Here is a 26995-nt window from a genome sequence, read left to right as displayed (position 1 = left end):
TGAATTATCAGAACCTTCACTCGTTTTTACCATAACTGTAGAACCAGTGTTTGATAAGGATTAAAATCATAATCATGGAAATTCACATAGATAAACTGAGTTTTCAGAAATCATTTTAGTGATGCTTGTGAAATTACTTGACGTTTACTTTTCTGGAAGTGAATGGGTAGGACATTTGCAGTGAGCATCATTGTAGTTCATTTTAATTTGTTACCTCAGGTGCTATTGAAATGCACCTGGTATAGATGACTTCCTTGGAATACTACTCGTGGTTAAAGTTTTACAGTAACTGCAGGCTCAAAAGGTTGAATCTGATGTTTATAGTAATGCTTTTATTTTATCCTATCAATTTATAATAATAAAAAAAGTGAAATAAAACAATGCGAGACTATGTTCTTAATTTTTATACTGAGTTTCATAAAAGATTTTATGCAAGAATACCAGATTAATAAAATCTAAGAAGAATGATCTTTATTTCTTCCCTTCAAGTGTGTCAAGAGTTTTTTAACTTATAACAAAAAGTTGCAAAATGATGGAAACATAATAAGAATCTCTGTATTTTAGTGGTTTTTTTTTTTTTTTAATCTTGTAAAAGGACTACAAAACAAAATTTATAGACAATATTGCAAATGGGGTGGGGGGTTAGAACTGAATGGTGTATATAGAAAATAACAGATACTAAATCAGTTGTAAGAGAGGACTGTACAAGGTTATAAATTAAGATTGGCATGTTTGTTTTGAAAATCAGCAATAAAAACATGAAAATTTTAGGAAACAGAAAATGTTAACTGCATTCTTAGTAGGGGAAGCTATGTAACTAAGATTAAATTAATACTCTGACAAGATGGTTAATGTAATTCTAACTATATACGGATACACTTAATATTTTGTTTTCCTCCAATTTTCATATTTATCTGTTTATATTCAGGGAAAAGAAAATGTAGCTATAGTATTCAATACTAAATATGAGGCTAATCTTGAATGGCAGGCAGTATCAAGTAGAGTGATGTGGGCAAATATCAGAATGGGGAACTGGACAGTGAGACTTATTTGGTCCCACAAAAGGTTCTACTAAGGTAGAAGTGGAGGAATTTTTTGAGGCTTTAGAGAAAGCAACTGACACACTTTTCCTTTTTCATTGTTCATTTTCGTTGTTGTTGGGGATCTAAATAGCAGAGAAGGAAATGATTGTCAGACATACAGAAGTATTTTGGGAAAATGTGGAGAAAAGAGCAAATCTAATAATACAGGCAAATACCTGTTGGATTTCTACTCAGAAAATGGACTGGTTATTACTCACACCATGTTCCAATATAAAAATGTGCACAAATTCACATGGAAAGAAAAGGCAAGGAATAAGAAACGTCTCATTGACTATGTTATTGTTGCTAGTGATGTCTTCTCACTGGTGCAGTACACTAGAGTATAAAGAGGATTTGAAATTGGAAGTGATCACCATATAGTCTTGAGTGGGATAAAATTGAATTTCATACTGTAAAGAACATTTAAGAAAATTTTAAAGTGAATAAAAATTGAGCAGCTCTCAGATGTAAACTGTAGACTAAATGCATACTCATTATTCAAGAAAAAATGAGTTTGAGAACAGGAACCAAACATTGGAGATCCAGTGGCAAGCTCTGAAGAAAAAATTGACTCAGCCAGAGAGGCTGAATCAATGTTGGTAAGGTTGCCTGCAAGGATAGAAAAATCAGAACTCCATGGTGGACACAGGAAATTAAAGAGGCAGTGAAGGAAAAGAAGAAAGCATATCAAAAGGTCCTGGCAAATAAGTCAGCTTGTGCTCTTAGAGAATACAGAGACAAATGTAAGAAAGCTAAATACTGTAAAACTAGCTAAACAAAAGTCATGGGAAAACTTTGGTAAGAACATAGAAAATAAATATCAAGAAGGTGGCAAGATATTCTGGAGGCTGTTGAAAAAGCTCAGAAATGGAAGAAATAGTTCTGTAAAAGGAATTAGAGATGATAAAGGTGAATGAAAACTGGAGAAAATGATATCCTTGTTGTATGGAGTAATTGCTTCAAAAAATTGCTAAATGAAACAGTCAGTGGCAGCACATTAGTAAATGCTCAACAGACATGCAATCAGGAATACATTCCATACTTGAAGCAAAAAATAAAATAAAAAAAAAAGCCATCAAAAGGCTGAAATGTGGAAAGGAAGTAGATGTTATTCAACCAGAAATGCTCAAGTATGGAGGTATAAGTCTTGTAGTGGCTGCACTGAGAAAGCAACTGACACAATGAAAAAGAAATAGCAGAGAAGGAAATGATTGTCAGACATACAGAACTAATTTGGGAAAATTTGGAGAAAAAAGCAAATCAATAGTTAAAAAGGCCTGGACAGAGGGACATAATCCAAATGATTGGAATAAAGCTCTCATAGTATCCATATATAAAAAGGGAAATAAAACAATCTGAGAATTACAGAGGTATTTACTTATTGAGTGTTCCTGGTATGTCAGGATCAGATTTTTACTTTATGACAAATAATAGAGAAATCTTGGGAATATAACAAAGATCTGTTAAGTTTTATAGACCTGTAAAAAGCATATGACAAGGTGTCAAGAGAAAAGCTATTCAAAATGCTATAGTTATATGGTGTCAGTGGGGCATTATATCATGCAATATTTAAGTCTTTGAATTGTAAGTCAGCAGTTAGAATTGAAGTACAGGAAAATGGGTTGATGTTAAATCTGGTGTCAGACAAGGATGTACATTATCCTATCTGTTGTTCATTATATATTGATCACATTATGAAGGAAAGTGTTATTAAACCTGATATATCAAAATTGGAGATGTTAATCTCAGTTCTTTACTTTATGCAGATGATACTTTACTTTTAAATAAATGTAGTACAAGTCTGCAAAAGTCCCTGACTAAATTCAATAACTGTTGTAATAGATATGGTAAGAAGGTCAGCATTAAAAAGACAAATATGATGAAAATAGGTAGAAACATTGAAAATATCAACTACATTGTGAATGAAGAACTTATAGAACAAGTAAAACATTTCATCTACTTAGGTACAATTTTTAGTGAAGTTGGTATAGTAGGAATTCAACTGAATAAATTATATGGAATAAGAGAGAAATTAGTCAAAACACTGAAGTAGCTGTATACAAGGTGATGTTAAAACCAATTTTAACTTATGGATCTGAGAGCTGAGTTACAAATAAAATGCTTGATGAAAGACTACAGCCCACAGATATGAGAGTCTCGAGAAAGATTAGGGGCATGAATGGCAATATCATATTTAAAATGAGGATATTAGGAAAGAACTTGACATTGTTATCATCCAGGAATGTGTTAGCAGAGCTAATCTCAGGTGGTATTTTTATTTAAACAGAATGGAAGAGGAAAGATTAGCAAAACAAATATTCTCTGATGGGTTGGCAGGAAAAAGACCCACAGGAAGACCAAGATATAGGTGGATTAATACAGTAAAAAGTGCCTTAGAAGATAGAAATATAAGATCTGATAATGTTGGAGGAAAAATTGTAGATAGAAAGTTAGTAATAAATTTTTCATGTGTTACTATCATATCCTGTACACCCCTTTGAGGGTACATATTAGGAATTTTATGATCTTTTTATTGCTTATTTTCATATCAAATTAGCCACAGGAATCATTTAATTTGATTAGAGAATCTTTAGGATTTATTTGAGAGGATAACGTCATCTGCATGGTAAGAAATTAAGCTTAACTTCCTGTCTTAGAAACTTTTTATTAGAGTGCTAAAATCTTATTCAAGCCACTTTTCAGTAAGAAAGGGTGATTTAGGATCATCATTTAGAATCTAAATGATAACTATTGTTATTATTTGGCATCTTCAAGTTCTGTAAAACATTTTTTACATCGTCATTAGTTTGTGTTGTTCCAACCTAATAACTAAGATCTTTACTTGAAAATTGAGGCGGGAAGAAACAGGACATTTTAAAAGAGTGAATTTATTATAAATATTTTTGTGCTTTTTTTTTTTAGTAGGGAATACACAATACAAAACCTTATTGTAACTACTGGGGATAACATTACACAGCATCTGAAATAGTATTACAATTGAAAAACAAAAAGAAGCATGTTGATGCTGTTATTAATAAAAAGAAATGTCTCATTGACTGTTATTGTTGATAGCGATGTCTTTACGCTCTAATTCGTGACACATAGATATATAGAGAATTTGAAATAGGAAGTGAACACAATTTAGTTTAAACAGAATGAAATTAAATGTCATATTGAAAAGAAAAATATATAAGAGTTCTAAAAAGAATTAAATCAAGTAGCTTTCAGAGGTGTGCCTCATATATATAAATATTAGTGAATAAAAAATTAGAATTTGGAGATGGATCAAACCTTGGAGACTCAGTGACAAATTCTGAAGAAAACATTGATGCATAAAGCAAGTTCTAATTTTTCCATGGTTGGCTCCAGAAGTTAAAGGGGCAGTCATGAGAAGAAAGCATGTCAAAAGTTCATAGCAAGTAAATTAGCATCTTTTCTTAGATAATATAGAGAAAAATGTGACAGGTTTGGGGCATTGTGTAAAAGCAGCTAAAGAAGTGTGATGGAGAGACTTTTGTAAGTACACTTGAAAAAGTAGCAGTGGAAGAAAGCGTAATGTATAAGGAAAGAGTTGGAAGCTGATATGAAAACTGAAGATAATTACTCTAGATGTGTGGAATATTTACATTGAAATATTGCTAATAAAGTATAGAGCAGCAGTAGAAAACCTTTATCACTAGCACACATGCACCTGTAGGTGCATAATCCAGAAGTCATGGAGAATTGCAGATTATGCCATGATGGCAGGAAAAAAAAACCAGGGGTAAACTAAACAGTTCTGGCAAGCTTAGCAATCATATTAGGGTTTTCCATATGTCAGGCAGGATCATTCCTTGATTTATGTTTAGGCTGCTTTCAGAAAGGAGAACCACTGTGCCTTCTTTGAAATTGCGACACCGGAAATTTTCTTCTAGGTAAGTCATGGAACTTTTGTCCCATTCAATGGTGTGGCTTGTGTTGAAGAAGTGGAGGGCTAATCCAGAATATCTATTTTGTTGTTTTTAACATTCCGTACGTGTTCTTTTTTCTTATTTCAAGACTTCTTGATGTCTGACCTATGTAGTTTAGACCACAAGAGCAAGGGATGTTGTATACTCCAGTGTATTTGAAGAAGGCATTGCTGTGTTTTGGATCATCTTGATCGGTTTGAAAGTTAACTCTAATTTCAAAAGGTTTAAAGAGTGTAGCAATTATTTTTGAGGGATGGCAATTGAGGATTTATATTGAGTCTTGGCAGATTGTTATTGTGTTGATTTCTTGGATAGCTGTTGTTTACCAGGGTCTGTGATATGAGTTAATTCATCCTGGAGGTCTTTTTCTTCTGGTATGATGCTGATGGCTCTATTTTTGAGCATGTGTATGATGCTAAGCTTTTGAGAAATGTGGTGAGTAGATGAGAAGTGAAGATAACGTCCAGTATGGGTTGGTTTATGGTAGACTTTAAGGCTGATATGTTCATCTGCTTGTTTTTTGATTAGTATCTAAAAATGGTAGTTGTCTATCCTTCTCAAGTTCCATGGTGAATTTGATTTTCTGATGGAAGGAATTTATCTTTGTTAGAAAGTCAAAAAGCGCTGTTTTAGTGTTTCTCCAAATTATAAAAATATCATCCACATACCTCCACCATACTAATGGCTTAGAGTCTAATTTGGAAAGGATGTCATTTTCTAGTTTATGAATAGATCTGCACACTAAGGAGATGTGGAACTACCAATAGCTAAGACAGTTGTTCATAGATAGTGCCGTTCCATTTAAAGAAGTTTGATTTGAGGCAATGACTGAAGAGGTTAGCAATATCTTGAGGATACAGATTGTATAAAATGTTGATAACTTCTTCTACCAAGATGTTAGTGAATAAAGATACCATGTCCAGACTGGCAAGAATATCTGTTTCAAAAATGGAGATGTTTTTCAATTTAGTAATGAAGTGCTTTGAATTCTTTATGTAGATATCAGAATTTCGAATGTGATCCTTTATGAGACGCGTAAGGTGTTTAGACACTAGGTAGGTTGGAGAATTTCTTCCATCTACTATTGGGCATAGAGGGACTTCACTTTTGTAAACTTTAGGAGAACTGTTTAATCTTGGTGTCACTGGGTGCAATGACTTCAATCTCTGTTGTAGATCTGTAGACCAACTATTCATATTTATTACATAATAAATTATTAGTGACCGCGTGGGATTTTACATGTAGGGTCTGAGTTTAATATTTGATAAGTTGATTCTGGTAGAAAGGCCTAAACGTTGGGTACATATGCTTATTAAATAACTTAAGGAATTCACAACGTACAAAGGATATAAATTAAATTAAACTTTAATCTATATTTCCGATATTCGGCAATGTCACATTGCCATCTTCAGAGGAACTTAAAATAAAGACACGTGCATGCAGACACTACACAGAGTAAATGAGGACGAAGCAGGAAGCTATTGTTTCTCCTAAAAGTGCTCCTTAGCGGGCTAAATAGATATTCTTGGCCATTCGGCTGAAGTCTTCTGATGTAAGTCTCCCAAATTTGGGACAGTCTCATGCATCCAAATTAGTTGAGGTTTGGTATGTTTCTTAGGGCGGAGGCTGATTCCATGAATAGCCTCTCAAATTTGAATTTACTACAGTGTATTACCGTGACTTTCTACCACCGTATTCTGTGACGTGTATCCAGAGCATGGTCTGCAAGACCAGAGTGGCTGTACTGGTGAAACTGGATGTAGTCCTGATATTCGCTGTCCTGCCTGTTTGGCCAAAGTATGAGAGCTTACAGCTGCAGGGGACCTGGTATACACCAGGTAGGTCTAGGGGAAGTGGTTGGTCTTTAGTGGAGCGGATAAGGGACGCCAATTTTTTATATGGTCTGTAACAAGAGGTAAAGTCGTGTTTTTTTAAGATTTTGGTAATTTTTCCGAGGTGCCTCAGATGTAGGGAATGGTAATGGATTTAGAGTAATTCTTGTTGTGAAGTGGGGGTGGGGGTGAGGAAGTTGGCTGAGAAAGTATTGAGAATGTGGTCAGGGCATTGTCATTCGAACAGATAAGTTTAGCCTTGTCGTGTAGTGTCTTAATAACTCCATATTGTTGTGTGTGTGTTGGGGGGGAGAATTGTTGGTGAATGTATCTGCCCTGTATGGGTGGGTTTTCTATAAACTGGGAAAACCAAGGTTCCATCAGGCTGGCAGGTGGCTAGTGTGTCTAAGAAAAGGAGGCTGTTGTTTTCCTCTTTTTCCAGGGTGTTGGTTGTTTAAGTGTATCAGGAAGAAGAGGAGTGTATCAGAGCCATGTGGCCAAATAGCGAACACATCATCATAACGAAGCCATATAGTTGGTTTTTGTGGGGCAAAGTTTAAGGCTTTCTCTTCAAAAGTCTGCATAAAGAAGTTGGCCAAGGGTGGGGAGAGTGGTTAACCCATGGCTGTCCACTCTATTTGTTTGTAGAATTTTCCTTGCCAAACGAAATAGCCTGAGTTCATTGTGAACTGAAATATGGCTGAGATATTTTTCTCAGGAATTTTTTTTCTAATCTTTCTCAGGACTTTCATATCTGCGGCCTCTACTCTTTGGCCAAGTGTTTTACTTCTGACCCAGATCTCAGATCCATAAGTTAAAACTGGTTTGAGCACTGTCTTGTATACAGCTAATTTAGTGTTCCGACTAATTTCTCTCTTATTCCATATGAATTTATTCAATTGACTTCCTACCATACCAGCTTTGTTGATTCTGTTGTCTATTTCCATATTTAATTTACCATCTTCAGAAAAAATCGTGCCTAAGTAGCTGAAATGTTTTACTTGTTTTACAGGTTCCCTGTACACAACACAAATGACATTTTCAACAATTCTACCTATTTTCATTGTCTTTGTCTTTTTAATACTGACCTTCATACAATATCTATTACAACAGTTATTCAATTTAGTCAGGGACTCTTTCAAACTTGTAGCAGATTTATTTAGAAGTATAACATCATTCGCATAAAGCAAAGAACTGACATTAACATCTCCAATTCTGATATCAGGTTTAATACCACATTCCTTCATAATGTGATCCATATAGATAATGAATAACAGAGGGAATAATGTACATCCTTGTCTCACACCAGATTTAACATTAAACCATATTCCTGTACTTCCTTCAATTCTAACTGCCGACTTACAACTCAAATACAGAGTATTGCTAGATATAATGCCCCATTGACACTATATAACTAGCGTATGAATAGCTTCTCTCTTGGCACCTTGTCATATGCTTTTTCCAGATCGACAAAACTTAAATACAGATCTTTGTTATATTCCCATGCTTTCTCAACTATTTGTCGTAAAGTGAAGATCTGATCCAGACAGCCTCTATTTCGCCTGAATCCAGCTTAAAGCGGATTCAGGCCCCTAATTTTTCTGAGAATTCTTGTATCTATGGTCTCATCTTTTACCAAGTACTTTATTTTAACTCAGTTCCAGAACGTAAAACTGGTTTGAACACTGTCATGTATACTGCTAGCTGAGTATTTGGCTAATTTCTCTCATGTCATTTAAATTCGAGCTCTAAACCATGCCAGCTTTCATATTCTGTTCGTAATTTCCAGATTTAATTTAACTGTGCCTAAATAACATATTTTGCTTGTTCTATAGGTTTTCTCTATTCAGGATGTAGCTGAAGTTTTTTATATTCCTGCCTATTTTTATAGTTTCTTTTTATTGCTGGTTATTATCTTGCCAAGAACATTCAGTAGAGAAATACCTCTGTAATTCTCACATTCAGTTTTATTTCCCTTTTTATGTATAGGTACTATTAGAGCACTACTCTAATCATCAAGAATTTGTCCCTCTATCCAGGCTTTCTGAACTATGCAGTGCAGCCACTGTAAGACTTTTATACCACCACATTTCAGCATTTCTGGTCGAAATATCATCTACTTCTGTTGCCTTTCCACATTTCAAGCCTTTGGTGGCTTTTTCTACCTCAAGTATGGATATGTATTCCTTACTGCATGCTTGGTCAGTGTTTTTTTTATCACTGCGCTGTCATCACTGCTTGTTTCATTTAGCAGTTTTTCAAAGTAATTACTCCATACTTCAAGGATATCTTTTTCTCCGGTTTTCATGTCACCTTTATCATCTCTAACTCCTTTTACAGCACTCTTTCCTCCATTCCTAAGCTTCTTCAACAACCTCCAGAATATTTTGCCACCTTCTTGATATTTATTTTTTTATTCCTGCCAAAGTCCTCCTAATACTTTTGTTATACTGTGTAAAACAATAGCTAGTTTTACACAGTATTTAGCATTTTTGCATTTGTCTCTGTATTCTCTAAGAGAACAAGCTAACTTATTTGACAGGAACTTTTGATATGCTTTCTTCTTTTCTTTCACTGCCTCTTTAACTTCCTGTGTCCACCAGGGAGTTCTGATTTTTTTATCCTTGCAGACAACCTCACCACATGCCTCTCTAGCAGAATCAATCAATGTTTCCTTCAGAGTTTGCCACTGAATCTCCAAGGTTTAATTCCTGTTCTCAAACTCTTCCATTTTTTCTTCAATAATCTTTGTGTATTTTAGTCTACAATTCACATCTGAGAGCTGCTCAACTTTTATACGCTTTAAAACTTTCTTACATGTTATTCTTTTCAATATGAAATTCAATTTTATCCTGCTCAAGATTAAATAGTGATCACTTCCAATTTCAAATCCTCTGTACACTCTGCTATCCTGTACCAGGGACAAAACATCACTATCAACAATGACATAGTCAATGAGACTTCTTATTCCTTGCCTCTTCTCTCCATGTGAATTTGTGCACATTTTTATGTTGGAACATGGTGTTAGTAATAACCAGTCCATGTCCTGAGCAGAAATCCAACAGATATTTGCCATTATTATTAGCTTTGCTCTTTTCTCCAAATTTTCCCAAAATATTTTTGTATGTCTCACAATCATTTCCTACTCTGCTATTTAGATCCCCAACAAGGACCAACTTTTCCTTTTTCATTGTGTCAGTTGCTTTTTCTAAAGCCTCAAAAAATTCCTGCACTTCTACCTTAGTTGAACCTTCTGTGGGACCATAGGTAGAAAATAAGTCTCGTTGTCCAATTCCCCATTCTGATATTTGCCCACATCACTTTACTTGAGACTGCCTGCCATTCAAGAAGATTAGCCTCGTATTTTGCATTGAATACTATGGCTACTGCTTCTTTTCCTTGATTGTCATTTCCTGAATATAACATTTTGTATTTTAATTGCCTCCGTAGCACAATTGGAAGAACAATGGTACATTGCGCCCTTCGATTGGAATAGGCCTAAGTTCGATTCTCGTCGCGATGGGAGGAATCTTTATCTGGACGATTTTCAATCGAAGGTGAGTGAGCCGATCTCAGACGGAGGTAGCAGGGTTTTTCCTACCGGAAACTCGGTTTTTTCATCCCACATACCGGCAAATCGGCACTTCAGAACACATGCAATTTACAGACTTAGCATACCAGTTGTGGTGGGAGTGGGTGGTAGATGGTGTTGATGCGTAGTAGAGGTTCAGTGTAGTGGTTGAGACAGTTGTAGGTATCCTCCCGCGATGAGTCTTCGGACTCCTTGGAGGTGTCAGGAATAATAATAATATTTATTGTTCAGGAAGATCTCACCAGTTTTTTTTTTTTTTTTTTTTTTTTTTTTTTTTTTTTTTTTTTTTTTTTTGAGTCACCCCTATTATGTCAATCTGGTACTTATTTAATTCTTCAGCTAGCTCCATTTCTTTGCCATTCAGGCTTCTTATGTTGATAGTACCGATCTTTAACTCTGGTGATGTTCAGTTGGGGTGTGCTTTCAGATTTGTTCCAGTAGCTGACTTTTCGCTGTTTGCCCTGGATCCCCTGGCGAAAACAACAGTGTCCTTGTTTAACCGGGCGATGCCCCAGCCAGCATGAAATTTTGTCATGTTGTACTATCATTTTCTATATTGGTTTAAGCCAATAAGAATACAATTTGGTGTCGGCTAAATCCCAAATTGCCAGCCCATCCTCGTTCGTTCAGTATCCAGGTAGATACCCAACATGGTGCACCACAAGAAGGTGAGGATTGGACATTAGGTCAGAACCCCTGGTCGGTTCTCCACATTCCTTTCAAGGCTATGTGGAGGTCTCCTCTCAGTTATACAGCTTTGACCCTTAAGCACCCCCCATTATTATTATTAATAATAATAATACTTTAAAATATTGAAATCAAGTTTCCTCTACTATCATAATGCTACATGAAAATCTTAGATTGTTATTATTTACTTATCTGTAATCTTACCCCAAATTAGTTGTCATAACTTCCAATTTGACATCCTATATTTTGATCTTGTAAGGTACATCAGTTGTCTAAATCTAGCTTTTCTACTAAAAAAGCTTCTCTTTGTTGCCATTCTAGCATCAAGTACCTGATTTACTAACCTTTCCTGTTATGTTTAAGTGACCATACCATCCAGAGTTAGCTTTGCTCACATACTTCTGAATGCTAACATTGTCAAGTTCTTTCTTAATATAATTTTTAATGTTATTCTGCCATTGCCATCTGTCACCCTGTATGTGTCGTGTACTTTTTGATCACAGCTATTCAAATTTGCTACACTTTTTGTGCTACATTCTAGAAGTTTTTCTTTTTTATATATTAAACAACTTATCATAGCTAGATATGCAATGATTGAGTTGCATTACAGGAAAAAGTTTTAGTAATGTATAACATTTGAATAAATGAATTGGGTATATAATAAAAAGCATTAATTTCATCCGAATTTTCATTTAATGAGAGTAAATGTTTTTAATAATTTAATTTTGCTTTTTTTTTTTTAACATAATTTCTTTTTCTTTTTTTTAAATAGATATGCGCAGGGATGTACAAGAAATCTTCCGCAACACTCCACATGAGAAGCAAGTAATGATGTTCAGTGCAACGCTAAGCAGGGAAATTCGTCCTGTGTGCAAAAAATTTATGCAAGATGTAATTATTTTCTTCCTTCATCTGCTGCATCTACTTAATTTCAATGTCATCATATTTCCATTTTGGTTACTCTCTAAGAATATAATTGGGTATATATTAGCACCTGTCCATTCTTTTGGTTGGTTAGTAGGCTCTACTATCATTGCAAAGGAATCTGTTAGGATAGATAGGTAGATTTTAGCAAGATTAGGTATTCTGCTGTCAAAGCCATTGGGTGCATTTAATAAGTGCATTCTTTTCAAGATAGCTTAGGAGAGAATTAGGACAGTTTCATTCTAACAGGAATAGACCACTGAATAATTGTAGTCTAACTTGTTAATTTGCAAGTTAATGCAGTCCTCTTCTCATGCCTGATATTGAACTAGTTTTTTTTAGGTCTATCTGTTCCGCTGGCTCTTAAGATTTTTTTTTTCCTACTGCAATGAAACAAAAAGGGGGGCAACGTCAAGATTAGGCTAGCTTTGTTTTGATTTCTGAAGATGCTTTTAAACTTTTCTGGTGCTTAAAAGCTTTTTTTTTTCAGACTCTTGGAATAATGTTCTGTTTTCTGTTTTAAGCCATCTCTTTTTGAAATGATCACGTTCAAAAATAAATTTGTTCCAATTTCCCTGCAAATATTGTTATCATCAGCAAACCATTTTGCAATCATGGACTCAAGTGATATGGACTGTTCTCTTGAACCAAGAATCATCTCGGAAACAGATTTTTGCAGTCATAAAGAAAATACCTGAAGATCTTCAGTCATCATGTTCTGAATACCAAGAAGTGGATATTAGTCACGAGTATCCTGATGACTACATCTCTGGTGAATGGATGACCACCTCTCTGTCTCTCTCTCTGCCTTCCAGTTTCTAAGATGACAGTCTTGCCGTGATCCTTGGTGGATATGTATAGCTCTACTCCATATCCTGCTCCTGTTTCCAGCTCTGGTCAACATGCCTCCTGGATGACAACAGAGCCCTGATCTGCTACTTTCAGGCTATCTTCTATTTCATGTGGTTTCATTGCTAAGCTGTATATTAAGTACTTATGTAATTTTGCATAGTATTAATTATATTATAAAATTTTACATTAATATCTTTTTGGTTGGGACAGGGAAAATGTTATATAATTGTGAATTTTTATGCCACACATCTATAAGATTTTTAGGTCATATTAAGCATAATTTAACAAATTTCTTTCGTAAAAATACAGAAAGTTTACATATTGCTATCTTTCTTAAATAAATGGATCAATTATTGCCAACTAAATTTTAATTATTTTATCGCTTTTCTTCCAATTCACTGCTTTGGTGGTTTCATAATTTTAAGAAACAACATTCAGATGGAAAATATTGTTTATTTTTATGGTGTATATCTTTTTTTACTGCTTTATTGCAGAAACTTATTTTTCTTTATGCAACATCCTTAATTGCTTTTCTGAAATTTTAATGACATGCATCTTCAGGAAGTATCTTTCTTTGCAAAATGGTATGATCAACTTATTCTTGTTACTAAATATGGATGACTTAATTTTTAATAGTATTAACAACACCAAACAACTTAATCAAAAGATGTTTTATTCACTGTTTTTATTTCACTGAATTTCAAATCAGCATCATCAGAGCACAACACACTCGTACATGTGACAATAAGTAAATGAAACAATACAGTTGCAATGGACAAAAGATCTAGTCCTATTTTGGTACCTTCTAATGTAAAAAAAAAAAAAAAAAATCTTTTCTCCATTGCAATTGTATTGCTTCACTTACTCATTGTCGCATGTACAAGTGTGTTGTGCTCTGATGATGCTGATTTGAAATATAAGCAGTTAATAAAACATCTTTTGATTAAATTGTTTGGTGTTAATACCATTTAAAAAATAAGTCATGAATAACTGTCAAACACCTAAGTTTATCTGTTAGATGAGGATTAATAAAAGCAGTTAATAAAACATCTTTTGATTAAATTGTTTGGTGGTGTTAATACCGTTTAAAAATTAAGTCATGAATAACTGTCAACACCTAAGCTTATCTGCTAAATATGGATGTTGATGATGTCTGCTCACTAATGCAAATCTGGAGGGATATATTCTTCCTATGAGGTTTTGGTCGGGACTTGTTTTGTAGTTTATAGTGAGCAAATTTGTTATAACAGTCTGCTATAGTGAGAGTAGCTAATGTAGTCATCGAGCTCTTGAAATATTTTGCAAAACTAATGGACCTTTTGTATAGGATGATTTTCCTATACTTATTAGTTACTAATTTATATAACTCTTAGTTTATCAATTATTTTAAATGAATTTTTGACATTGATATTTGAACTACTTTCTGTGCTAGCTTTTGAGTCATTCTTCATAGTGAAGATAAATTATTTATAGTAACTACTTGCTCTTCTTTACTCTATGCTTGCCTTCTGCATTAACTTCCAGTATGGAGAAAGAAGAGTTCAATGCTACTTTTAATGTGCCACTGCTATAAATAATGGTTATATATGTTAATTTACTTATGTTACTTTGTAAGGGGGATTAAGTGAAATTTGAAAACTGATGAGATGCAAAAATTCCAGGCATTACAAAAAAAAAAAAACAACAAAAACGTAATGAACAATTAATCATACTTCATAATCAGAAATAAAGAGAGACTGGAAATTAAATATGGATTCACCACTGAAACTGTAAAAAAAAACAAATTGGAACTAGTAATCTTCCTTCCATAAAGAAAGTCGCATGTTCACTAGAAAAGAATTGGATGCATTTTCTTTCTAAGAAATCTTTATACTTTCTGAGCAGAACTATTGAATTATCAATAAGCTGATTTGGAATAAGAAAATAATGAGGGAAAATAACATCCTATAGATCTTTGGAAAAGTAAACTTCATTTGCACCTAATGTGCTAATCTTGGAGGTTATAGGATAAATGACCCCCCCAATCCCCAAGAAACAGTATCATCCTGAAGCAGTATTGATTGTAATTCATTGAGAATATTCTTGTCAAATGGCGATAGCAATTTGAAATGCAAACATTGTTGTGTTAGGTGGTGTTTTGCTTCATGTGGGAGCAATCTTTACCATATGCCCCTTCCACATCATTAAGGAGCATTTTTACAAATTTTTCCGTGTGTGTGTGTGTATATACATACAGCATGTTAATTGCAATTTAATTGTTACATTTGTAAAATTACTATTTGAGAATTGCCTTAATGATAGAAAATCTGAAATGCAATTCAAACTGATTTCAAGTTTTATGTATATGCACATACAAATCATTTGGCTTTTACATTCAAGGACTGCATTATGAATAGGACTTACCACATATTTTCTGCAACAAAAAGTTTCAAAGATGTTGGAAGCATATATTTAGTTAGATAATGTGTTTGATACTGCAATAAAACTGTTGCTTCTGTGTATGCAGTATATTGTCTCTGAAAGTGAGGGATGTTTTTCATTATCCGGGGTAACTTTCATTCCAGTTGTTTCTAATTACACTAATTGTCACTAAGTATAGTACTTCTTAAGGTTCTTAGCTGCAAGCACAACAGTTCTCTGTTTTTTTTTTCTATCCTTAGCCAACTCCTTCCAGTTTTGCAGGTTCAGCATGTCCATTTTGATGTTATTCATCCATCTTCTGCAGGTTCTTCCTCTAGGACATCTTCCATTTGGGTGATGTAAAAAAATTCTCTTCACCAGCCTGTTATCCTCCATTCTCTCCATTGACCTAACCATCAGATGCAACTAGCTCTGATTTTATGTTGAATTTTTTCTTGATAATTATTCATAAGACTATTACACTTTTTTTTATATAATCTTTGTCAAGTAGCTTTATTTTATCCTCCTACATGTTTTGCCAATTTTTTCTATTGGCATCCTCAGGGAATACAAACTAGTAAGCTAAAATGAAGGTTACAAACTAGGTTATAACTGATGGTTCTAATTCATACAAAAATTGGTATTGTGCGTGTCTCGTTAACGTGATTTATTCGTTATGGTTCATGATGTAATTGTTATGAAAGTTCATTTATTTGATGTTTAATGATCTGATAAAAGTTTTCCAAATTTCTGGTAAAATTAGACCTTGATTCTTGTTTAGGTTTTCAGTTTTACAGGCGACTGTTGCTGCTTCTTTAAAGGTTTTTAAATGGTAGTTATCGTCTATGTATGGCATAAGGCTCTTATCCCACTCAATGTGATGATTAGTAGAGGCAAAGTGGCATGAAAGGCCTGAAATGTCTTGTCTGTTATTTCTGACATATCCTATGTGTTCTTTCTTTCTCGTTTCAAAGCTTCTAGAGGTCTGACCACCAAAGGATCCTCACCCATTCTACAAGTACTCTGGAGTATATAATATACCTTGCTCATGTGGTATTAGTTATGTAGGTCAGACCTCTAGAAGCTTTGAAACGAGAAAGAAAGAACACATAGGATATGTCAGAAATAACAGACAAGACATTTCAGGCCTTTCATGCCACTTTGCCTCTACTAACCATCACATTGAGTGGGATAAGCCTTATGCCATACATAGAAGATAACTACCATTCAAGAACCTTCAAAGAAGCAGCTGCAGTCGCCCATAAAACTGAAAACCTAAACAAGAATCAAGGTCTAATTTTATCAGAAATTTGGAAAACTTTTATCAGATCATTAAACATCAAAGAAATGAACTTTCATAACAATTACGTCATGAACCATAACGAATAAATCACGTTAACGAGACACGCACAATACCAATTTTTGTATGAATTAGAACCATCAGTTATAACCTAGTCTGTAACCTTCATTTTAGCTTACTAGTTTGTATTCCCTGAGGATGCCAATAGAAAAAATTGGCGAAACATGTAGGAGGATAAAATAAAGCTACTTGACGAAGATTATATAAAAAAAAGTGTAATAGCTCTGATTTTGTCTATTATTAGTGGCTTCTTATAAAGTTCATAGAATTCTGTATTTGTTAGCCTTCTCCATTCATTCCTCACATTATCTTTAATTAGGCCAAATATTTTTCTTAAGATTTTGTTTTTGAAGCATTGTAATTCATCTTCATCAGCTTTTGTTATATTCCATGTCTCTGCACCATATAATACAAATCTTATTAGCATTCTGTAGATATTATTTTAGATTCACATGGCAGATTTCTAGATGACAGGAGGTGCTGAAGTGAAAAATATGATTTATTACCTGCTTGGATTCTCATCTTCATTTCTGTTTGGATATTATTGTCCTTAGTTATTATAGATCCTGGGTATTTAAATTGTATTGAGTTTTTCTATACAATTTAAATATCTAGGATCTATAATATTGAGTTCCTTATCTCTGCATTTGTAAATATAAAAGCAAATATTTACATATTCTGTTTTATTTTGGTTGATATTAAGACGTATTTTTTCAAAGGAGGTTTTAAGGTTTATAAAATTTTCAGTTTACTGCATTTTCTCCTTTGATATCAGTATTGTCTGCATACCTCAAGAATGTGCAGAGCATGACACAGTACTTTTAGTTGTTTTTTGTATTACTTTTTTTATGTTGAATAATATAGATGATAATGCATCTCCTTGTTTTAAACTTGTGGAGCTGTTGAATGACTATGACAATTTTTTGTTATTAAGGACTCTGCATTGAATTTCCTGTACACACATTTAAATCTGATTAATTTCTTTGTATTCCAAATTCCTTTTTCATAGACTTTCTCGATGTATTCTATCATATGTTTTTTGGAAGTCAATGAAAATATAACTTTCTTTATTATATTCCTAATTTTGCTATAGAATTTGGCTCAAGCTAAAAAGGTGATCAATGGTTGAACAACTTCTTCTGAATCCTGCCTGATATTCTCCTAGTAGCTCTTCTGCATATAGAATAATTATTTTTAGAATAAAGCAGACAAGATTTTGTTACTAGTACTTAAAAGTAAGATGCCTCTATAGTTTTCATATTTTCTTTTATCGGCTTATTTTTGTGGATGGGGATTATTATTGATTCTTTCCAGTCTTCTGGCAGTTTTTAATTTTTCCCATATGAATTCAATTAGTGTGAACAGTTTGTTAATTCTTTTCCATCATCATCATCATCAAATTCCTGCCATGTACCCTCAAGGGGGTGTACAGGATATGATAGTACTACATGAAAAAAATTACATCATTACTACTTCCTATCTACAATTTTCCTCCAAATCAGTCTGTTACTTGTCAAGGTTTCAACATTATCAGATCTTATATTTCTATCTTCTAAGGCACTTTGTACCGTATCAATCCACCTACTGGGTCGTTTTCCTGCCAACCTGGCAGAGAACACTTGTTTTGCTAATCTTTCTTCGCCCATTCTGTTTAAGTTACCATACCACCTGAGATTAGTTCTGCTAACGCAGGCTTGGATGTTGACAATGTCAAGTTCTTTCCTAATATCCTCGTTTTTAATATGATATTGCCATTGATGCCATCTGTTCACGCCTATAATCTTTCTCAGGACTCTCATATCTGCGGTCTCTAGTCTTTGGTCAAGTGTTTTACTTCTAACCCAGCTCTCAGATCCATAAGTAAAAATTGGTTTGAACACTGTCTTGTATACAGCTAATTTAGTGTTCCGACTAATTTCTCTCTTATTCCATATGAATTTATTCAATTGACTTCCTACCATACCAGCTTTGCTGATTCTGTTATTTTCTTCTTCTACGCGTTATTCCCGCTTCCTATGCAGGGTTCGCATGTTACTTTTAGATGCGACTTCTTGTTAGTACTACTCCCAACCGACCCGTCACCTGGTCTGCCGCTGGGGGGGTAGGGTATATTTTTGACTGTAGAGGCGTATGTTCACTGGGCCGGTTTGCCTGTTTGCGGGATGAAAAACGACAGATAAACTGACGGAAAAAACCCTACTGGCCGCGCCCAAGACCGGCTAACTTGGCTATGCCTGAGGAAGATCCTCAAATTCCTCACGTCTACAACGGGAATCGAACCTGGGACACTCCTTTCCCAGGCATATGGTTGCGAAGCGCAAAGCCACTAGGCTAACCGCGCGGTCCCCTTGCTGATTCTGTTATCTATTTCTATATTTAATTTAATATCTTCAGTAAAAATTGTGAGTAGCTGAAATGTTTCACTTGTTCCACAGGTTCTCCATTCACAAAACAGTTGACATTTTCAATGATTCTGCCTATTTTCATTGTCTTTGTCTTTTTATTGCTGACCTTCATGCCATATCTATTACAACAGCTATTCAATTTAGTCAGAGAATCTTGCAGACTTGTTACGGATTTATTTAGAAGTATAACATCATCCGCATAAAGCAAAGAGCTGACATTAACATCTCCAATTTTGATATCATGTTTAATACCACTTTCCTTCATAATGTGATCTATATAGATAATGAATAACGAGGGGATAATGTACATCCTTGTCTCACACCAGATTTAACATTAAACCATATTCCTGTACTTCCTTCAATTCTAACTGCTGACTTACAACTCAAATAAAGACTACGTATTGCTTGATATAATGCCTCATTGGCACCATATAACTGTAGCGTATTGAATACCTTCTCTCTTGGCAACTTGTCATGTGCCTTTTCCAAATCGACAAAACTTAAATACAAATCTCTGTCATATTCCCATGCTTTCTCGACTATTTATCGTAAAGTGAAGATCTGATCCTGACAGCCTCTATTTGGCCTGAATCCATCTTGTTCTTCACCAAGCTTTTCTTCCACAATTCTTCTCAACCGTTTCTCAAGTATACTTGCATAGATCTTGCCAGGAACACTCAGTAGGGAAATACCTCTGTAATTCTCACATTCAGTTTCATTTCCCTTTTTATATATGGGTACTATTGAGAGCTCTACTCCAATCATCGGGAATTTGTCCCTCTGTCCAGGCTTTCTAAACTATGCATTGCAGCCACTGTAAGACTCTTATACCACCATACTTCAGCATTTCTTGTCGAATATCATCTACTCCTGCTGCCTTTCCACATTTCAAGCCTTTGATGGCTTTTTCTACTTCAAGTATGAATATGTATTCCTGACTGCATGCCTGGTCAGTGTTTTTTACCACTGCGCTGTCATCACTGCTTGTTTCATTTAGCAGTTTTTCAAAGTAATTACTCCATACTTCAAGGATATCTTTTTCTCCGGTTTTCATGTCACCTTTATCATCTCTAACTCCTTTTACAGCACTCTTTCCTCCATTCCTTAGCTTCAACAACCTCCAGAATATTTTGCCACCTTCTTGATATTTATTTTCTATATTCTTGCCAAAGTCCTCCCATGACTTTTGTTTAGCTAGTTTTACACAGTGTTTAGCATTTTTGCATTTGTCTCTGTATTCTCTAAGAGAACAAGCTGACTTATTTGACAGGAACTTTTGATATGCTTTCTTCTTTTCCTTCACTGCCTCTTTAACTTCCTGTGTCCACCAGGGAGTTCTGATTTTTTTATCCTTGCAGACAACCTCACCACATGCCTCTCTAGCAGAATCAATCAATGTTTCCTTCAGAGTTTGCCACTGAATCTCTAAGGTTTGATTCCTGTTCTCAAACTCTTTCATTTTTTCTTCAATAATCTTTGTGTATTTTAGTCTACAATTCACATCTGAGAGCTGCTGAACTTTTATTCGCTTTAAAACTTTCTTACATGTTATTCTTTTCATTATGAAATTCAATTTTATCCTGCTCAAGACTGAATAGTGATCACTTCCAATTTCAAATCCTCTGTACACTCTGGTGTCCTGTACCAGGGAGAAAACATCACTATCAACAACGACATAGTCTATGAGACTTTTCTTATTCCTTGCCTCTTCCCTCCATGTGAATTTGTGCACATTTTTATGTTGGAACATGGTGTTAGTAATAACCAGTCCATGTCCTGAGCAGAAATCCAACAGATATGTGCCATTATTATTAGCTTTGCTCTTTTCTCCAAATTTTCCCAAAATATTTTTGTATGTCTCACAATCATTTCCTACTCTGCTATTTAGATCCCCCAACAAGGACCAACTTTTCCTTTTTCATTGTGTCAGTTGCTTTTTCTAAAGCCTCAAAAAATTCCTCCACTTCTACCTTAGTAGAGCCTTCTGTGGGACCATAGGCAGAAATAAGTCTCATTGTCCAGTTCCCCATTCTCATGTTTGCCCACATTACTCTACTTGAGACTGACTGCCATTCAAGAAGATTAGCCTCGTATTTTGTGTTTACTATGGCTACTCCTTGATTGTCATTGCCTGAATATAACATTTTGAATTTATTGCTCAGAAAAATCTCACCAGTTTTTGTCTTTTTTGTTTCAGTCACTCCTATTATGTCGATCTGGTACTTATCTAATTCCTCAGCTAGCTCCATTTCTTTGCCATTCAGGCTTCTTATGTTGATAGTACCGATCTTAAAGATCGGTACTATCAACATAAGAAGCCTGGTTATCAAATTCTGCAGCTATATTATTTTAAAGAGTTTTAATGCTTGTTTCTGTTTCACTAAAGGCTCTTTGACTTCTGGTTCACAAGTAGAATAAATTATGGGTAGAAATGTTACTTTGGGATTTTGGCAGCTGTTTGAAATATTCCCTCCACCTTTCAGCCATCTGTTTCATCTGTTTGTTATTTGCAATAATTTGTCCTTCATTATTCATTAATTATTGCAGTTCTTGATTGATGGCCTGTCTTTAGTTTCTTTATACCTTGAAAAAAGTTCCTTGGATTTATATATATTCTATTTTTTTTTCAGTTTTATCAATACATTCGTTTAAATAGCATCCCCCCCCCAATAGTTTTGTTTGATTTACTACTAGCAAATGTATAGTTATTGTTCGTTCTGAAGCCATTTAAGCTTTGCTTCTTTGCATTCATTGTTAAACCATTTATTACAGTATGAAGTATTTTGGAATCCTTAAACTTTTTCAGATGCTCTATGTATACAACAATGAATTCCATTCCAGTTTCTTCAATGTTATTAAGCTCTGCTTATTTCATTAGAGTAATTTAATCTTATGTTATTGTTTTTCAGATTATCGATATTGAGTTTAGTATGTCTTTTTATTTATATTGAAATAGTTTTTAAGTTTTCTTTTCATTACTGATCCTACCAAATAATGATCTGAATCACAGTCAGCACCTCTGTAACATCTGAACATTGAATGCTACTTCTAAATCTTCTTTCTATTAAAATATTATCAATTTGGTTGTGAGTTATTCCATCAGGTGATGTCCATGTTTGCTTATGGATGTCTTTCCTCATAAATGTTGTACTACTTATTATCACGTTCTTGGATATTGCTAAATTTATTAACCTTATACCATTATCATTTGAAGTGTCATGTAGGCTGTTATTTCTGATTGTTTGTTGTCTATAGATCTCTTCCTATATTTTCATTAAGGTCTCCTGAAAGTATAATTATGTCATTATTTGGTATTTCATCAGTTATTCCTTCCAGAGTATCATAGAATTCATCCTTGTTACCTTGATCAGTTTCCTCTGTGGATACATGTGAATTAGGTTATTTTGAACTTTTTTGTTAGCAGTCTTATTTTACTGAGTCTTTCATGGATGGCCTCAAAACTTATGAATCCCATAGCCTTCTTTGTATCATAAATCCTGTTCCTAGTTCATGTCTTCCTGTGATATTTCCGCCATATAATATCAAATGATCTCCTAATTTATGTTCACCACTATCAATCTGTCTAGTTTCCTGAATTGCCACTATATCCATTTTATATTTCTTAAGTTATCACTTAGATTTTGCAGTGCACTTGCTCTATATAAACTTCTGACATTTCACGTTCCATCTTGTACGGTCTAATATCGAGGCTAAATTTGGTAGTTGGTTCCTAATAAGTAAGGTGTTTACATGATGAGATTGTCGGCCTCATGCTCAACCACCAACCTGGAGGACCAGGGTGGGTCTCTTAGTCTGGACCCTCACATTTGACCAGTCCGGCTTGGGATGCCCTACTGGTAGCATTGCTCTCAGGGTCATTGGGACACACAAGCCCCCCACCATGGTGGAGACACATTTACAGTCTGTGTACTATATTAAGTATAAGTACACAGACTGTATATATATATATATATATTATTTAGTGATACAGTAAAACTGTTTTTGGCAGGACATTTTCATGCCAATCTTTAGAAAGAATAGATATAGTGATTAAAAATTAATCCTGTGTTTTATAAAAAGGCAACTTTGTGGTGATCTACAACAAAATAGCAAATGTGAGATATCCATGTTTGATAAGATAGAACAACCACTGACAAAAAAAAAAAGGGGGGTGAAGGAATTCTCAAACAAGTGGGTAATTCAGGTGCTGATTGGGATCGTCTTGTATATTTTAATTGAGGAATACAAAGAGTGCATGTCGGTATTTCAGGTAAAAAAAAAAAAGTGATGATATTTGACCAGAAAAGTATAGAGGTATAAAAATTTTGTAGTAGCTATGGACCTGGACAAAGCATCAAATTCCCAATGATTGGAGGATTCTTTTCACACTTTGTAAAGCTCACTGAATAGAGACAGTTTGAAATGAAACTCCAAGACACAAGAAAGTACAGTCCTACAATTTGCCATCTTTCTTTCTTTCACTAAACTTAGTTTAGTGAAAGAAAGATTTTTAGTAAAAAGTTAGGTTGCAGGAATTAGCAAATTATACAAAAATACATTAGACTTTCGGTATAACAAACTGTTGACTTATCTCCATCGACATAATACTATGTTTAATACTACTGTTAAAAAAAAAACTATCTGTGGTTTCTGTTTTTTATAGTGAGAATTGACTATTGATTCTCGTAGACAGGCTTATACGTTGGTTATGCATTATTAAAACACTTAAGGAATTGAACAACGTAGTTAAGGATATAAATTAAATTAAACTTTAATAAATATTTTCTGATATTTCGGCAACGTCACGTTGCCATCTTCTAAAGGAACTTACAAAAAAAGTTACATGCACGTAGGCACTACAACACAGAAACTGGGAATGAAGAGATGAAGCTATTGTTCTCCTAACAGTCCTGATGGTGCCCTCTAGCGGGCTAAGTAGGTGTTCTTGGCCGTTGAGCTGAAGGTCTGCTGATGTAGGCCTCCCAAATTTGGGGCAGTCGCATACAACCAAATTTGTTAAGGTTTGGAAAATTTCTTAGGGCTGAGGCTGATTCCATAAACAGTCTTTCAAATTTGTATTTGATACGGTGTATCACTGTAGCTTTCTTCCACCGTATTCTGTGGCGTGTATCCAGAGCATGGTCCGCAAGCCCAGAATGACTGTACTTGTGAAAACGGTGTAGTCCTTGTGTTCCGAAATTCTGATATTCGCTGTCCTGCCTGTTTGGCCAAAGTAAGACAGTTTACAACTGCAAGGGACCTGGTATACACCAGGTAGGTCTAGGGGAAGTGGTTGGTCTTTTGTTGAGCGGATAAGGGATGCCAATTTTCTGTAAGGTTTTTAACAGGAGGTCAGGTCATGTTTTTTTAAGATTTTGGTAATCTTTTCCGAGGTGCCTCGGATGTAGGGAATGGTGATGGATTTAGAGTAATCCTTGTTGTGTGTGTGGGGGAATCTGTGGTTTGTAGGTTCTAATATTTTGGGGGGGGGGGGTAGCCATTGGCTGAGAAAGTGTTGAGGATGTGATTTAGTTCAGTGTTTAGGGCCAAGTCGTTTGAACAGATTAGTTTAGCCCTGTTGTATAGTGTTTTCACTACTCCATATTGTTTTTTTTTTTGGGGGGGGGGGGATTGTTGGTGAATGTATCTACCTGTATGGGTGGGTTTTCTGTAAACTGAGAAAACCAAGGTTCCATTAGGCTGCCGGGTGACTAGTGTGTCTAGGAAAGGGAGGCTGTTGTTTTCCTCTTTTTCCAGAGTGAATTTGATTCTGGGGTGTTGGTTGTTTAAGTGTGTTAAGGAGAGAAGTGTTTCAGAGCCATGTGGCCAAATAGCGAACACATCATCAACGTAGCGAAGCCATATGGTTGGTTTTTGTGGGGCAGAGGCTAAGGCTTTTTCTTCAAAGGTCTCCATAAAGAAATTGGCCGAGGGTGGGGAGAGTGGTGAACCCATGGCTGTCCCTTCTATTTGTTTGTAGAATTTTCCCTGCCAAACGAAATATCGGAAAATATTTATTAAAGTTTAATTTAATTTATATCCTTAACTACGTTGTTCAATTCCTTAAGTGTTTTAATAATGCATAAATAACGTATAAGCCTGTCTTCGAGAATCAACATCATCCACGGAGATACAATCGCACGGAAGGCCCGCCAATACGGTAAATTGAAATTGAAGCTGTCTAGACAATTAAATCAACTGCCCCAAATTTGGGACACCTGCTTAGCCTGCTAGAGGGCACCATCAGGACTGTTAGGAGAACAATAGCTTCATCTCTTCATTTCCAGTTTCTGTGTTGTAGTGCCTACATGCACGTAACTTTTTTTGTAAGTTCCTTTAGAAGCTGGCAACGTGACGTTGCCGAAATATCGGAAAATATTTATTAAAGTTTAATTTAATTTATATCCTTAACTACGTTGTTCAATTCCTTAAGTGTTTTAATAGAGAATTGACTATTATATAATCAGAGGGGTAGTGCTGATGAACAAAATAACATTGTTTTATCTTCTCGTGTGCACTTCACAAATATACATGTGATTCATCTTGTTTGACTATATAGCAATCCCATTGTCGATCATTATGGTACTAACATGTAAGTCATTCGTGAACATTTATTTTGGTAATTAATATATGTACTAGGCCCATGGTAAGGATTGTAGAAATGGCATTTGCATCTATAGGAACATTTATCTTATTTACAGAGCTGAGCTATGTGCTGGAGTACCACCATGTTGGTGGTTACAAATTTAAATGAGATTATAGTTAAAACTAAAATTAAATGATTAGGAATAGAAATATAGATGAATAATTGAACGGCAGCATTCTATTTTTTAAAAAAATTCGCCTGAAGAAAGACCATTCTAGGTATCATCTATGTGGATGATGATGAGGCCGAATGAACTCTTTCCACTTCTGTCTGTCCTGGGAGAGTCTGAACAGTTCTGTCCAGTTTTGTGTCACTTGTTGTGATTTGGTTTTCAGGTCCTCTTTTATTTTGTCTATCCATTTAATTCTGGGCCGTCCTTTGGATCTTTTACCTTCCATCGTTGTATTCAGGGCTTTAGATGGTAGTCTTTCTGCTCCCATTCTGATCACATGGCCAAACCATCGCAGTCTTCTTTCTTGGATTTTGTCTATTATTGTTATTTCTTGTTTTAGTCGTTTCCTTATGTCTTCGTTTCTTAGTCGATTCAGCAGAGAAACTCTTCTTAGCCAACCCATTTCAGTAACTAATAATTTTTTCTCTTCAGCCTTTTTGAGATTCAAGCATTCACTTCCATTGAGGGTATTGGGAGGACCATTGTTTCATAGACTTACTTTTGTTACTTGTTTGATGTCTCTTGACTTCCATATTTTATTAAGTCGTCCAAAAATTTGGGATGCTTGACTTATTCGTCTGTTTATATCTTTTGTAATTTCACCATTGTACTCAATAACTCCTCTGAGATAGATTGAAGTTTTCTACCTGTTCTAGATTCTTACTATCAATTTCAATTTTCAGATTGGCACTTCTTTTCCTATTTGCATAATTTTTGTTTTGTCTATATTTATGTTTAATCCAGATTTTATACACTCCTCCTTTATTTTATCAGAAATTCCTGTAGATTTTCTTCTGTGCTTGCAAGTGATGCAATGTTGTCTGCAAATTTTAAATTTGTTACATTTTTCCCATATATTTTGATTCCAGAGTCTTCGTTGTTTAAGACCTTATTGGTTGCTTCTTCTAGCGTAAGATTGAACAGGTGTAGTGACAGATTGCATCCCTATCTTACTCCGCTCTCTGTGTGGAACCAGTTGGTTAAGGTGTCCTCCATTTGTACTGCACTTTCAGATTTCTCATACAGATTCTTTATTATTCTTATTGTTTTGTTGGGAATTCCAAATTCTTCCATGGTTTGCTTCTACGGATTG

At 34.8% G+C, this 26995-nt stretch overlaps 1 protein-coding gene across 1 annotated transcript in view; it reads left to right on the top strand.

Moving 5' to 3' along the window:
- Hel25E (ATP-dependent RNA helicase 25E) overlaps positions 1-26995 on the top strand; it is a 105333-nt gene that overhangs the window by 41702 nt on the left and 36636 nt on the right. Inside the window, exon 5 of the mRNA XM_090397149.1 lies at positions 11916-12034. Coding sequence (XP_090253275.1) covers positions 11916-12034 — 119 coding nt within the window. The remainder of the gene's footprint in view (positions 1-11915; positions 12035-26995) is intronic.

Source organism: Typopeltis vanoorti, chromosome 8, assembly GCF_054136105.1.
Source record: "Typopeltis vanoorti isolate ZY-2024b chromosome 8, IOZ_Tvanoo_1.0, whole genome shotgun sequence".
Lineage (NCBI taxonomy): Eukaryota > Metazoa > Arthropoda > Arachnida > Uropygi > Thelyphonidae > Typopeltis > Typopeltis vanoorti.
The sequence above is the reverse complement of the archived record's forward strand: the minus strand, read 5'-3'. Positions and strand labels throughout refer to the sequence as shown.